Here is a 16,107-nt window from a genome sequence, read left to right on the forward strand (position 1 = left end):
TGATGGATTGACGGAGTGAGGTTCAGATAAACATATGTGAAGAAAAAGTACCACTCGGCCCCTTAGGCATATGATGATCAGGTTCATGTGATGTTTATCCTTGTTGACTTATGTCTTTGTCATTTTCATGAATAATTATCCCCACTATCCTAGAGGGCACCATCCGAAAGGCCAGCTCCAACTCTGCCACTCGTTGGCATGTAGCCTCCTGCATCTCCATCACACATACATCGGTAAAATCATCATCATTTAATCCTACTCCATCACTCATTTCTGGGAATCTGCCTTCATCCTGTCACAAGCATTGATGGTATCTCTTTCATTCATTCCACTCCACTCACGTCAATCACCATCAAACATTAATTGCACCACCAAACACTGGCTAAAGTATCAAATTCAAATTATCTTGTATGTTTCTATTAGAAATATATATCAAAATTCTGAAATTTATTCTATTACATTTGAATTAATTTGGTTAAATAGGACTTATATTTATGATTTTCCTAGAACTATTAATTACCGTTTACTACTTTACTTTCATGAAATATGATTTAATTCCAAAAATAAATAAAAAATAGAAACTCAAGATAAATTTCACTATTTGATACTTGTTTACTGCAGTTTAGACTCTTACTCGGCCTATGGTCATTAGGAATATTATAAATATTCTTATATAAACCAGAATCCCGAAACACCATACTTAACCCTAGGTTATGGTTCATCAGAAGGTTTGAATACATCGAGAGTAAGTATTGAATACATGATATAAGGCTTTAATCTATATATATATATTATTATATATTTCAGAAATTTCATCTAAAATATTAAAATAACACTAATGAAAAGTAATTCAAAAGAATTATATTATTATTCACTGTCTTCTTTATCCAAAGTTATTTATAATTTATAGAATGATTTCAGGAGGTTTATTATAATTTTATGCCATGAAGATGAAGATAGATATTCCCTGATGAGTGGCGGGGTGGGGGTGAGGGATGAAGGCAGGTACACGACAATGAACAACTTAGTTGGAGGTTGCATGCATGATAATAAAATCCTAGGCTATCGACAAGGATAACTTTGGAAAAAGGACTAAGACGTGAGTAAATAAAGACAAAAGTCACTTGATCATCGTTGTCATGTGCCCACTGACTCGAGTGATGCTTTTTCTTCATGTCTTAAACTGGAGTCAATAACAGACCCAAATGAGATTTGAATCATCAATCTCTCTGCTAATCATAATTAGGAACAAAATCCATCACTGGCTTTTTATAAGGATGGGGTAACTGACTAAGATGGTGGATGATATACAAAGTAAATATGGAACCACCCTCTAAATTTCATTCTGAAAATATGAATGTTGTCAGTGTTTCAATTTGGAGCACTTTTAGCCATCTAGTTTTCTCTCTCATCTGGTTTCTTTCTCTCCTCCGTGTTGCTTGGTAAATTGCTAGTGATGAATGAAATTATAGGAATGAAAAAACAACAGATTTATTTCAAATATTTAAGTAAATTCAGAACTATATTTCCTGAAATTGAAAAATATTTTATTTATTAATTTAACATCACAAAAGTTCCATGAACCAAAACATATGTAAAATAAAAATATCTTTTTTAAAGATATGACAAAGCCCAACATATTCAAACAAATCTAAATGAATATTTATAATTTGTAAATTTGTTTTGAATGAAACTAATGTCAGATCATTATGTTAAAATGCGATAAAATCAAGAATAATTGGAAACCTATTCTAAGAGTGCAATAAATCTTTTGAAGCTTTAGTAACATAAATTTGTTTTTTAGGATCATTTTAATTGAAATAACTATATTGAATATTTTTAATCACTACTAAAATTAGCATGATCTTTACATTTATTAGTCATGCCCTCTTGATTTTTTGCTTTATAATTAAGAATAATTGGCCTAAATTTATCACTATCTTCCATAAGTCACACACACAAAAGTTACTCATGATCATCATGAAGATACTGCATGAGTCTATCTATATTTAACTCTACCTTAGTAGCCATTTAGATTCCACAATTCATTTATCCTAATCTGTTGCTGAATTTCTATGGCTTGGAATTTTCAGCCCAAATGGTTGGAGAAAGAATCTCAATTAGACTCTTCTTTCCATCTACTGCAATAAAATGTATATTTTCTTCAATTCTGAACTCTCAAAATGATATAATCTAACTTTACACAAGGCTATCTAAAAGATCCATCAACAAGCTGTTATTCTGAAAATGTAGGCTCAATGTCTCTAATCTTGAATTTATCATAACTAGATTTTGGCATGATGTTTGCCAGTCCACCTGAATCTAATAAGAATCTTGAAAACATATTGCATCTTACGTCACATGTTTGTAAGCCTAAAAATGGTGTGATTAAATGCAAGTTTAATTGTGTCCTTTGGATTTAAGCGTATGCAATAAAATTTAGAAAATTCCTTTTTCAAAATATAGAAATTATATAATGAGAACGGGTTGATCCATAGGGAGGCCATTGTCCTCAAAATCTAGTTTACAGTTCTTGGAGCAAGAAATGGAAGGAAGGAATGGAATGCCTAATTAATAGAGAGAGGATGCTAAAGAGAGAAGGGAATCAAACAATCTGAACCTTTTTCCTGAAGATTCAGATAAACTGAATGCATGATGAGAATGATTCTGTTGTTTAGGGCATGATCCCCTAAAAAGGATCAATATCTAAGTGAAGAAATGGATGGAAAGAAAATACTAACTCTTCTTATTTTGATTTTCTCTTGAGGGAAGCAAGATCATGAAGGGAAACTGGATATTATTGTTGAATAGAATGTAGGTAACAATATATTCAATCTAAATGAGATCCTATCAATGGTAGATTACTTATCTAATTTGTTTATCATTTCAGATTGCACTCTTGAACGAAGATGATGCTCTGCTCTCAATAACTCCTCTAGAGCATGAATATTTCGCCCATGGTTGGTTTTTGAATATTGAGAGGAAAGAAGAAACTCACCAGATTAACTCAAGAACTGCAGAAAAAATTTAATTCCAAGGTTTTCTATGTCATTCTTGGCCAACTAGGGTTAGGGCAATTACAAGGTGGATTTTCGCCCTTCCTGGCGTTATTTTACAATCCGTCGAGTGGATGGAAAATGATGGATATTATGCGACCGTCAAGCGAATCACACTTCTATGTTTATTTAAGTTTATTGAATAAAATATTTGCATTCATTATTATAATAAAGTTTATGAATACGTGCAATGACTTAGTGGATTATGATGAAATCAAAATACAGTAATCTCTAGTCTTTAAACATGTAGTCTAAATATTCCTATTCGATGGATAGTCGAGACAGACATTGAATTATCTGGATAGAATAGTACTAGCTGATCCTACTTATACTAAGGACATATAGCTAATCCTGTAGCTATTAGTGTGGTGACACTAAGGACAGATAGTGGGTGCTCTTTGGAGAAAGAGTTCACTGAATTGATCCATACAAATCCCTGAATGATATTATACCTAAACGTCAGTAAGGTTGATTCAAGTTATGGTTGTATTAACTTACCTGAGACACCAAGGACATTTCGTGAGGGGACGACTACATTTTGACTATGACTTAGGAGCCTCTAATCATGGATTCAAATAAGTTATAGGTCTGATATAGTAAGAAGCATATCAAGACAGGATCATCCGCCCTCGGTATAAGAGGAGATTGACTCAAGGAAGATAATCTCGAAAAATTCCTAGCCAAGGTAGTGAGGATATTGGAGAAGGCATTCTCCAATGATCCCCATTACGCATCAGTACTAATCGAATGATGGATAAGGGTTTGATGATAAGTCATACCCTAAGTTGTTCGAGAGTCTCGCGCGGATGATGGATTATACATATACGATAACCGATGACGCTAAAAGTTTCTTGAGAAATTTTGAGACTTCTCGGTATCTTCTAGAGCACGAGGTGTAGCTTGGCACCCCAAGGGCTGAATTGGGTTAATTGATCCTTAGTTAATTAATCTATATGTTGATATAGTTAAATAATAAGGTTGCTCAATAAATGTTGTTGGGACACTAAAGGTTTTAACTAGAATGATACATGGTCCTACAGGGTCACACACACAATGTCTTAAGGGCATTGTTGGATATATTTTACTTTGTTGTGTTTTTAAGAAAAAACCTTAAGTGAAATATAAAGAAGGAAAGGGGTCTCATTTTAAGCACCCATGCAAGCCTGATTGGAAAGCCCCTCCTTTCTCCATTCTCTTCTCCACTCTTCCAAGGGAGAGTGTCTTCATGGTGAAGAGATCTTCTCTATTTTCAATAAGAATAAAAGAAGAAGACGAGGAGATCCAAGTGCCGAGTGATTGTGTGGATGCTTTTAGAGGCCAGACGCGTGAAGGGCTTCAGAACAATCTCAGAGCGGCAAAGTAAAGGGTGAAATGAGTTTCCCACAAGGTACATTCAATGTTTTATTTTGAAGATTGATTGTGAATTGATCCACATGCTTCTGCATCCATGGAAACATATTTTTCGTGGACAAACCAAGGCACCGAACCCAATAATGGTATCATAGCCAGGTTCAGAGTGCTTTGATTCATATAGAAGATGAAAAGTCATTTAAAAGGGGCATTTTTCAGGCCTACTTGGGTGGCCAGCGCCCGTGCTAGCCGCCAAAGGGCGCCCAGGGGTCGCCCACAAGTGTTCAAGGGGCGCCCAAGGGCGCCCTCGACCGCCTGCAGCCACCCGCGAGCCCACGTGCGTGGTTGACCGTGGCGGCCTGTGGCTGCCGCTCTGGACTGGCGGCAGCCACTGGCATTTGCCAGCGGCGCCCAATGGTCGCCCGACTAGGGCGTAGGTGCACGCGCATGCAGGTTGCCACGTGGCTCCAGATCTGGTCCAACCCGATATGGTTTCGACGGCTTTAAAAGCTGTCGAAACCCAATCGGGTCGACCAGTCGAACCCGGGTCAGACCCAGACCGATCGGGTCAAGCCCAATGTGATCAGGTTGTACCCTGATTGGCAGGTTGACCAGGGGAGACCCGATCCGATCAGGTCGGACCCATATCAGATTCAATCAGATCCGATCCGATCGGGTCGGGTCGGGTTGGATCTGCCAAAAAGATTATTTTTTATAGGAAATGTGAGAGCCAAGATTCATACCTTGCTCCGGTGCTTTCGGGAGAAAGAAAGGGGTGGCGCAACCACTGCGCCACCCCTTAGTTTTAAATATATGTATATATATATATATATTTAAGTACTTTCTTAGTAATATATTAATTTAGAAATAAATTATTTAAAGGAAAAATAAACTGTGAAAGTTCTAGAAAAGTTCAAGAAATAATATCCTAATTTTATTAACCCAAATAAATCAAAATAAACATTATATGAGGTTGATAAAATTATGAAAAATATAAATTTGAATTTATTGAATGGAATAATTTAAGAGTTAAATTATTATAGCCTTCAATGGAATTCTAAAGATTATTTAAAATTTTTAAATAATTCTAAAGATTATTTAAGCACGAAAGTCATGTTTCTTTATGAGAATTTCAGAAGTATTTAAATAATTATGTTATATTACATTTGTTATATGATTTCATTTGTGATATAAATATGTGGGATGATGAATATGTTGTGATTAACCAAAACGTAGATGAACTAAATGTAGGTTCCCTTAAGTTAGTTGACCAATGAGATTGGAATGTGGAGTTGACTATATAAGATAGTCAACTTACACTCACACGTACAAAGTCATACACCACACATGAGTAAGGGCATATGTTAATATGAGATATTACATGTGCATATGTCATCGAAGAGTCCATATCAAGATACCTCTATTTAAAATCTGAGCCACAGTGCCAAAGTGACGAACTTAGGCATTGTCATCCGTCGTTATAGTCTTTGGGAGTCAACTCTAGGCCTACTTCTTTGGGATGAGGAACTAAGAGCTAGTGTGTGACACGAGGTCGAGATAGATGAGCCGTGTAGTTAGGTGGGGGTATACTTTAGGATTACACACAAATATATTATTGGCAAGTAACGATGGTATTGCTCAGACCAACATCAATGGTTGGTGGGGGTATACTATAGGCCGCATGAGCGTTGGAGACCAAAATATGGTTGGATATTACAAAGAGTTGCAAGTCCCATGAGATGGGTGTTCAATAATGTGTATTATGATTGGTGGGGATATACTCCAGGTCATATTACACATGTTGAAATTCTGATCCCCACAGGTCATAGGATATATCTAATGAATTTTAGTGGAAGTTAAATATATTCGATGAACTTAGAATCTGCTTGAAATAGTAGTTCATTAGATATATCTCGTGCACGCAAATATGTCATCAAGCAACCCGATGCGTGCAAGTGAACACAAAAGTGGGCATTTCAAAAACTTTATTACCATTGTATTTGACGAGAAGGCATGCCAGAAATACAGATTGAGGCCTGTCCATTGCTATAGATAAAGGATCCAATGTGTGGATATTTCTGCAGTAATGGGGTTCCAAGTGATGGATTACTTGAAGATGACATGGACAAGGATAAAATTTGTGTGTGTCATCCTAGAACTAGGAGATAAGTTCATCTTTATGGTAGTCTAAACAAAAATTGTTGTCTACCACCACGAGTTTCATGCATTTGTGTTTTATCTTAAACCATTATTTTCTCTATTACCCTATCATGTATGATGTGTTTTATGTCCATATCAAACCCGATGCTTTCTCTTTGACCATGTCAAAATATTTAAGCTGGAGGGGCCAAAAATGCTTCTAAACCCTGTCTTGATTCCTTTCAAAAAAGAAACGTTGTGCTCATATGAAATACTTGTATGTGAAATACTTTAATGTGAAAAGTTCAGAAAAAAAGAGCAGTAATCAATTTGTGGCTACTTGTATTTTTGCATGTGGTACATCATGAAGGAAAACATCCAATTGTTGGTTCTTCTGAGGAATATGGTGTTACATTCCTTCTTCATTTGAACATCTGTTGGATATCTCAGTAAAGAAACTAATCGTTTTACCCTCCTGCTAATAACTCTTCTGCTAACGTTATCTGATTTTCTTTGATACATAATTTTATCATGATAAAATTCATTTTCAATCCTTGTTACCCCACCAAGGATGCGGTTGGACAAACAAGAGAAGATGCCTTAACCTACATTACTGCCATCCCGCTGGTTCTTGAGGATTTTTTGACTGTCTAGTTCATTTCAAAGAAGAAACCTTAGACATGACAATACTGTGCCAGAAAGGATGATGAGAGATAAATATTTGAATGAAATAAATAGCCAGGTTGGCTCTATAAAATGAGCACTTGATCTTTATAAAAAATATCTGTGAACTCCATTCCACCTAGAGAGACTCACTGAAAGAGAGAGAGGCTTCTAGAGATCCATCAAGGCTCATTGGTGTCATGAGTGTTTGAAGTATGACATAGAATTGGGGAGGCTGGTACGTACTAGGAAAGTGCCTTGATCCCAGTGGACCATATGGATATAAGGTTAGTCTCTTACATAACATTGACCTGTCGTCACCTCATCCTTCAGTTAGGCCCATTTTACCACATCCTTCCATATCAATCTACTATCATCACCCATACCATCACATCATCTTCACTGCATAGCTTAGTTCTCTTCTCCATAAAAAGTTTAGGACCCTGAAAGATCAATTTCATCATCCTCTTTCCCATATCACTTACTATTATCACCTATCTCTTTAAACCATCAGCTTCTCCAGCATTTTGCTTTATCTCTTTTATTTATTACTCTCATTTGCTCTATCTATGTCTTCCCTCTTATTATTCTCCATCTCATACTTATTAAAATTTATTAATCATCTTATCACCATCTTCATTTTACCACTCCCTCTTATCCTATATGTAGCTGTTCTAGTCCGCTTAAAATTACCATATCGAGGGAGTTATTTCCCTAAGATCCACTACCTGTACTCATCCACTATCTAGAAATTTTATGTTTGTATTGATTAATAAATTTTATTAAGTAAACTCAAGGATAACATAAAGAGAGACTACACTAGTTTTCTATTTATCAGGTAGATCTTTTGAGCATATGAACTATGGTCTAAATTCATGTGATTTTCTCCTTAATTGCTAGGGTATCTGGTAGGGTAAGGAACATATATGAGAATCAAAGGCTTGATACAGTATTGTCTTAGGTTGAACGCCGTAAGGCACCCATTCTAGATCTCTCCATATTTTGATGTTACCTAGTGTTTTATCTCCATTGGTCAAAATCTCACTAGAGGTAAAGATGGTCATTTGTTCACATTCTAAGCACAAAACCACATTTCTTTGACGTACCTCAAGCCATCCTTGAAAATTATGCATTTATCCTCTTCACCAACTTCCTTAACTTACATCTAATCATTTCACCTTAAGTACCAATATACGATACTATTATCCATCTCGATATCTGCATCCGTGCTCATCTTAAGGGTTGGATAATGACTTTAGTGTCGGCTGTTTTTCTGATATGCAAAGCATACATATAAATATTATTTTATTATCAGATCATTAATAGGAAACATATATACATGCATAATCAATGAATATGAGTTAAATGTACTAGTATGGGCCCCTCCCAATGCTCGCTTGGGGTAGAGAGAGAAGACAGAGGAAGCAAGGCTGTCCTCATCGTGGAAGAGAAGGAAATCAATATCTCGAATTCTTTTAATCATAAATGTTAACAATAAATCTGCCTATGATTTAAAAAATTCTTCAATCATAAATGTTAACAATAAATCATTGCCAGATTTTGGAAAACTTAAAAAATAAACAAAAAGGATAAACCAGTATTAAATCATTGCTGAAAAATGTCGTCAATTCTTGACTCGCGTCATCACTTCTTAACTCATTGTTGACCCACTCATCTGTTGGGACATCAACATCAACTTTGTAGGACCCTTTCACCTCAGTTTCACTCGCCGATGTTGTTTTTTCTGCCAGATGCCACCTTACGTCATAAAAAAATATGAACAGAGCTGAAATCAAACTCAAACCCATCAAATTACCACAATTGATGATGCTGAAAATGCGATTGTGTCATTCATTTGATCCAAGGGAAGAACTTACTGATATATTGAGAGCAAGACCGCCTGATGGTAAGCAAGGGTGACGTCGAAAAGGGGGAAACAGCCCCCCTCTCCACGCTTTGTTCTTCTTCCACTTCTTCAGCATACATACTTGATTTACTTCAGATGCGGTGGTTGTGTTTGGCAGAAATTAGGGCAATAGAGAAGGACAAAAATTGGAACCCCGCAATCAGAATCTGAACTTTACGATAAAAAGTTAATTTTATGTCAAAATGTTGGGATCTCGATCGGATGTGGACTCTTCAATCAGAATTTGGGGCTGTCTATCAGATTGAACTTGAACTTCACGGTCAAAATGTATGGATATAAACTTTTCATTCACAATTTAGGGATTTCCAGAAAAAATGAAATTTTCTCGGTTCAAGTTCTCCATCGATTAGAATCATTTCGGTCAAAATTTACAACTCTCGGTCCGTTCTAGATAAAAAATTAGAGCTCTCGATCAAATATAAAATTTTTGACTCCCCGCAGCATACGAATTTCTAAACATTTTGGTTTATGAGCCAAACATTTGAATTTCTGTTTATGAGTGAAACATTTGAATTTCGGTTTATGAGCCAAACATTTCGGTTTATGAAACAAATAAAACAACTAAAAATTGAACTATGAAACAAATAAAACAAATAAAAATCAGAGCTTGCGATCGAATATGAAATTTTTGATTCCCCCCAGAATATGAATTTCTAAACCGAAATGTTTGGCTCTCGACCGAGAGACTGAGATCTAATTTTTAGAGCAAATAACTTTTGATCGATGAAAAGATTTTGAGTTTGATGAAAAGATTCTGATTGATGGAGAACTTTGATGTCCATCGATCAGAAATTTTCTCGATGTCTTCATCTTGCTTTATAACTGAGATCTAAGTTTTAGAAAAAAATTCAAAAGAAAATAAGGGGGCTTCTCGATCAAAAATTCGGGCTTCTCAATCAAAATTTGGGATCTCAGATTGAGATTAAAAGAAATTACATTTTCCTCAAAGCAATTGCTAGAGGAAAATCGGCTATGCTTTATCTCATATTGCTGGAGGAAATTGAAGCAGTCACCCAGCCTCCCGACCCCCACTCTCTTTTTCTCATATCGACCAAAAGCTGCATCAACTGGGTAAAAGATCTCAGAGTAACAACTTGACAGTCAAGAATTCAATAACCCATGAAATCAACACATTTTACACAGTTAAACTATCAGAACGACCAAAAAGTTCAATAGTTGATTGATATCCAAACTGTTCACGGAATAAAGAAATTCAGATAATGCAAATTCCAGAGCTGAGTGAACGATTTCTCTAGTCGATTTTCCTGGATCGTAGAGTCTATCGGTGAACTCAAAAGATCACCACTTGCGACACATCAATTCCACCTGCCAAGAGAGACAAAATCGTCATAATCATGGCCAGACATAGATTCTCCATTAGGAGGCAGTTCATCGCAAAAAAGCAGGCAAAAAATGCACACTCATAAAAAATAACCCAAAATGTGGAAGAAGCAAGCAGAAACCCCAACCAAATTGAGAAAATAAGCACTACCCATTCAAAGATAAAGAACCCTAAGAGCAGCAGAGCAACTAAACTGCGCCGATTACAAAAATCACAGAGAAATCCTCGTAAACAACATCCAACGATAGTTAAATAAAGGATTGTAGATCTACCCATCAAAGAGAAGGTCGCCTCCGCCAAGCAGCACCCGCACGGCAGCGACTGGGCCTTCCTCACATGCCGGGCCATCCGTGGAGTCGGCCGACCGCTTGTTCCGTCTTCCCTGGGCCTCTTCGGCACACATGCATCCCCAGATTGGACTGCGGGAGACGGCCCACGTCGCCCATGTTGTCATCGGCTTGGCCAAAAACCTTCTCTCCCCGGGGCGGCGAGACCCAGTTTCTGCCATAAGGCTCCGAGCGGGCCCGAGTGGTAGTGCCTCTGCTCCACGGCGGGTCTCCGAAAATCGTGCTGGAGAGGAGAGGAAAAAGCCCAAGTTGCAGTCTCCGAATAGCTCCTGTGGAGGATGCCGGGTTGCGACTCCTCTACCTTTCCCTTGAGCTCGGACGCCGGGTTGCGACTCCTCTACCTTTCCCTTGAGCTCGGACGCCGCCACCGTCTCGACTCCCCCGAACATGACGTGGACGCGAACAACCGAAGGAGGAGGGTGAGGCGGTGGCGGGGAGGGAACGCGGGCGACCGGGGGAGGAGGACGGGGCAGCGGCAGAGCGGCAGAGGGGGGGGGGTGTGGGTGTGGAGGGGGTGTGGGCGGCGGGGGGAGGGGGGGGGACGCGGCAGCGGGGAAGGGGTTGGCGGCGCCCCTCTCTTGCGCACGACCTATCCCCCCAAAAAAATTGTCGAAGACGAAAACGTTGTCAATCGTTTCCCTCTCTCTCTCTTCGCTCTCACTCTCTCTCTTCGCTCTCACTCTATCCCTTCTCTCTCACTCTCACTCTTCGCTCTCACTCTATCTCTTCTCTCTCACTCTCACTCTTTTCTCTCAGCCAATCAGCGGCCAGAAGCGCACATGTATTTGCTTTATAGTAGTACTAGTGGGGCCCGCTCATAATTGGGGAAGAGAGAGAAAGCATGGCCATTTTTTTATTTTTTTCAGAGCAGGTTTTGGGCATCAGCTATTCTTCAAATCATAAATCAGTATCTCGAATTGTTTAAATCATAAATGTTAACAATAAATCATAGCCAGATTTTGGAAAACTTAAAAAATCAACAATAAGGATAAACCTCTATAGAGAGAGAAGAGAGAAAGTAGGGTCGTTCTCATCCTGGGAGAGAAGAAAAAAATCCCATCTTCAGCCAGTTTGACAAACCAAAGAAAACTAAAGCTTGTGGATTTTCCTTAGCTGACGGTGGAGGAAGGCGGGGCGAGAGAGGATCTGGATAATTAAATGTCAAGATGTATCCAGTGTCTTGGCGGCAATGCGGTTGCACCCCCGCTTGTCTCTGGCGGCCCCGCCGTACGACAGATGGCAGCAGACGAAGTAGATCTTTTTATGAAGGAAGAAGCAAACAGAGATGGCGCCCTGGTAGGGAAAGATGAGATTTTATTGAGAGAGAGAGAGGAGGGGAGGGAATTCATGAGGAGGAGTTGATTACCAACATCTGTCGGCTCGTCATCTCTGAAGAATTCCTCAGACTGGTCCTCTTTCACGGCGTGGAACTTTTGCCCCGACGGCAGCCATGATGATGATATTGATTTTTGGATCTTTTGCCCTAAAGAATTAATGAAGACTTCGAAATCTATGGAAATCTGCGCTCACAAAATCAGAAATCGATTGTGTATTGGATTAAAGATATATGATTTCCTTAGGTTTCCATAGATTTCAAGTTATTGTATCGCAGTATTTAGAAAGGCTCCATGCCTGCTTTTTGATATTGAGTGGGCTCAAACGGAAAAAGAGAGGCGGACTATTCCATGTACAAAGTTTTTTGGGTACGGTGTTGGCCTTTTTGTAATCCTACGCAGATAAAGCTACATCAAAATGAGAACCATTTTTTGAATTGCAGTCTTTCTCTTTGTCCTCCTTCCCAAGAACTTGTGTTAGACAGTTCGCTCAACGCACCAATTTCTTCCGCATCTGCCGTTGATCCATTTTCAGCAGAAAATACATTATTTTTCAAAAATAGATTCAAAATTTGAAATTCATCTGCCGTTGATTCATTTTCAGCAGAAAATAGATTCAAGATTCATTAATTTCATTAAAATAAATTCAAATTTTCACTGAAATACATTTTCAGCAGAAAATATATTCAACAGACATTAATTTCAGTAAATAGCTTCAAAAGTCAACAGAAATTAAATTCAAAAAAAGATTCATTTTTAGAAAATAGATTTAAAAGGAAGTCACAATAATTAGACAACGTATGCTGGATCAGTACCCAACATTTCTTAAACCAAGAGTTCGATAGAAGCCTCTGATCCAAGAGTTCGCTGATCCAATTTCTATTCGAAATTGTCCTTACTAATATCTGTATTGATTTCACCAAAAATCGGCTCTACAGCGTCCAGATATTATATGGAAAGAGTTCTCAAAAGCTTTCTGTCTTAATAAGGTTGTTCACGATACCTTATCCATTTTAATGGGGTCTTGAAACCAATGGATACCGCTATAGAGTTTTGAACTTTACGGCGATGTGTGACGTGTGGAAGTCCAGCACTAGCGCGTACCCGTTGCCAAACTGCCCAGGGTGGTTCATGATGATAACCTGCGTGGTGAAGCTCGCCGCCTCCTTCGCCGGGTTGTCCTTTGAGTTCGACGCCACGAACCCACGTTTCAGGTCCTTCACCACGATGTTGTCGCCGGGGAGTGAGCATTTGTAAATATATGCACCCCCTCCCCTCCCACCACGACCTTCACCTCCGCAAACAACCACTCAATATACACGGGTTTTGCGAATTAAATTATCTTATCTTCCATTTTGCTTATGATTCATGTTAGCCTGATACTTATTTGAGCAGAAATGATCTAAGTTCAAAGTTCGAGGGTAAAATGACAAAGAAGGTTGCAAGAAATATTCAAATACTTATGCAAAAAAATTATGTGTGATTTCTTTTATTAAGGGTGGAGAAATCTTCTTCCCTACAGAACCCAATAATCAAAAGCGCGCTGTTCCATTTTGGCTAACAATAGCACCTTCAGGTTCATTCCTTCCATAAAAATACATGATTTTTCAATCCCCGCAACTGCGGACAATTCCAATAAGAATCTCATGACATGAACTTCATTTCTAACTTTGATCTCTTCTGTTGGGAAATGAACTGGTAAGCAGCTGTCAAAGGCTCCACAAACCGGTTAATATCAACCCTAACCGTCTGGTAAATTATTTGGGGACAGTAGATAACCGTCTGGTAAATTATTTGGATCAAAGTAGATAAATCAGCTAATTTGGATCAAAGTAGATAAAATGCAGCGAATTTTGATCAAAGTAGATAAATATCAGCGAACATTGATCAAAATAGGTAAATCTCAGTGAATTTAGACCAAAGAAGATAAATCCCAGCAAATTTTTTGGGGATAGTCAATAAATCTCAGCGATTTTGTATCCAAGCATATAAATCAGTCAATTTGGATCAAAGCAGATAAATCGCAGCGAATTTGGATCAAAGTAGATAAATATCAGCGAATTTTGATCAAAATAGATAAATCTCAGCGAATTTAGACCAAGGTAGATAAATCTCAGCGAATTTGGATGAAAGTAGATGAATCCCAGCGAGTTTAGATCAAAGTAGATACGTCTCAGGGAATTTAGATCAAAGTATAGATAAATCTCAGCGAATTTAGATCAAAGTAGAAAAATGTCAGCGAATTTTGATCAAAGCAGATAAATATCAGCAAATTTGATCATACCTGTAAGAGCCATGGAGCGCCAGGGCCCTCTTCGCGGCTGCTTTCATCTGCGCTCAAACCATGTGAAAATCTCAGTCTACGGAGATGAATTCATAAACTATGAGATGGAGAGAAGGCAGACCTTGAAGGAAACAATGGCGATTCCTCTTAATTTGCCGCTCTCAGGGAAGATCATGCCGTCGAGCTCGGTCACAGTCCCGCAGCCCTGGAAGAAGCTCCGTCTATCGCCTTCCGTCGAGTAGTACGGAATTTTCCCCAGACGTATACATTCTTGCCCGCGTCTTCGTCTGTGCAGATTTCAATCGGATCAAACCACGGAAGAGAAGATTCATCCCTCTTCTCGCTCGGTTCTCACCTCTCCTCGATCGTAGAAATTAATGAATCAGATCAGATCGGACTGATTTGATCGCCAGAATCAGATCGAGCGGACTGATTTTGCGATTCCGTGGCCTCCACGGAATCGCCAGGAGAGATCTGAGCTGCTGCTTCTGCTTCTTCTTCGCCAGCACCATCCTTTCGCCGATTTGTCAGCCAATCAGCGTCCAGAAACGTACAGAAGGGCTCGACCTCCGCCCGGCTTGAGCGGCGGCGGGGCGGGGGCGAGAAGGAAGAGGGGGCGCGGGCGGCGGGGAGGAAGCGGGCGGCCGGGGGAGGATCGGGGCGGCGGCAGAGAGAGAGGGGGCGCAGGAGGCCGGGGGAGGAGGGCGGGCCGACGGCGGGGAGGGTGGCGGGGAGGAGGCTCTCTCACTCTCTCTCCTCTATCCCTCTCACTCGCTCTCTTCTCTCCCACTCTCTCTCCTCTCTCCCTCTCTCTTCTCTCTCACTCTCTCTCTTCTCTCTCTCTCATTCTCTCTCCTCTCCCTCTCTCTCTCATCCTCTCTCCCTCTCTCATTCTCTCTCCTCTCTCCCTCTCCCTCTTCTCTCTCATTCTCTCTCCTCTCTCCCTCTCTCTCTTCTCTCTCATTCTCTCTCCTCACTCCCTCTCTCTCTTCTCTCTCATTCTCTCTCCTCTCTCTCTTCTCTCTCCTCTCTCCCTCTCTCTCATTCTCTCTCCTCTATCTCCTCTCTCTCTCATCTTCTCTCCCTCTCTCATTCTCTCTCCTCTCTCTCTCTCTCATCTTCTCTCCTCTCTCATTCTCTCTCCTCTCTCCCTCTCTCTCTTCTCTCTCATTCTCTCTCCCTCTCTCTCTTCTCTCTCATTCTCTCTCCTCTCTCTCATCTTCTCTCCCTCTCTCCTTCTCTCTCTCTCTCTCTCATCTTCTCTCCCCTCTCATTCTCTCTCCTCTCTCCCTCTCTCTCTTCTCTCTCATTCTCTCTCCCTCTCTCCCCTCTCTCTCCTTCCCTCTCCTCTCTCTCTTCTCTCTCCTCTCTCTCCTCTCTCCCTCTCTCTCATTCTCTCTCCTCTCTCTCTTCTCTCTCCTCTCTCCCTCTCTCTCATTCTCTCTCCTCTATCTCTTCTCTCTCCTCTCTCCCTCTCTCTCTTCTCTCTCCTCTCTCTCCTCTCTCCCTCTCTCTCTTCTCTCTCCTCTCTCCCTCTCTCTCTTCTCTCTCCTCTCTTCCTCTCTCTCTCTTCTCTCATCCTATTTTGTCAGCCAATCAGAGGCCAGAAGTTGAGTGGATGGATTTTTTAATTATTATTTAAGTTGAGTGGTTGATATTGAAATA

General features: G+C 39.6%; 2 protein-coding genes across 4 annotated transcripts; both read right to left on the minus strand.

Annotated features, from left to right (window-relative positions):
- Positions 1-10,309: 10,309 nt before the first annotated feature.
- On the minus strand, positions 10,310-11,407 carry LOC144715164 (uncharacterized). Its single transcript, XM_078590061.1, has 2 exons — positions 10,750-11,407; positions 10,310-10,461 (listed from the first exon to the last, which is right to left on the minus strand). Exons 1-2 carry the CDS (start codon positions 11,211-11,213, stop codon positions 10,452-10,454), a joined length of 474 nt encoding a protein of 157 aa, XP_078446187.1. The 5' UTR covers positions 11,214-11,407; the 3' UTR covers positions 10,310-10,451.
- A 374-nt stretch (positions 11,408-11,781) lies between these two features.
- Positions 11,782-16,058, minus strand: LOC144715111 (uncharacterized). Of its 3 annotated transcripts, XR_013584533.1 has the most exons (5): positions 14,798-16,058; positions 14,564-14,729; positions 14,443-14,489; positions 12,191-13,446; positions 11,782-12,117 (listed from the first exon to the last, which is right to left on the minus strand). XR_013584533.1 is itself a non-coding variant. In XM_078590002.1 (4 exons), the coding sequence occupies exons 2-4, from the start codon at positions 14,615-14,617 to the stop codon at positions 13,675-13,677; spliced, it is 291 nt and encodes a 96-aa protein (XP_078446128.1). In that variant the 5' UTR covers positions 14,618-14,729; positions 14,798-16,052; the 3' UTR covers positions 13,453-13,674. The 3 variants fall into 3 exon arrangements, 1 of the variants encoding a protein (XP_078446128.1); XM_078590002.1 differs by lacking the exons at positions 11,782-12,117; positions 12,191-13,446 and adding an exon at positions 13,453-13,864 and having other exon boundaries at positions 14,798-16,052; XR_013584534.1 differs by lacking the exons at positions 11,782-12,117; positions 12,191-13,446 and adding an exon at positions 13,688-13,940 and having other exon boundaries at positions 14,798-16,031.
- Positions 16,059-16,107: the final 49 nt, after the last annotated feature.

The sequence above is a fragment of the Wolffia australiana genome, chromosome 18 (assembly GCF_029677425.1).
Source record: "Wolffia australiana isolate 7733 chromosome 18, ASM2967742v1".
NCBI classification, from domain to species: domain Eukaryota; kingdom Viridiplantae; phylum Streptophyta; class Magnoliopsida; order Alismatales; family Araceae; genus Wolffia; species Wolffia australiana.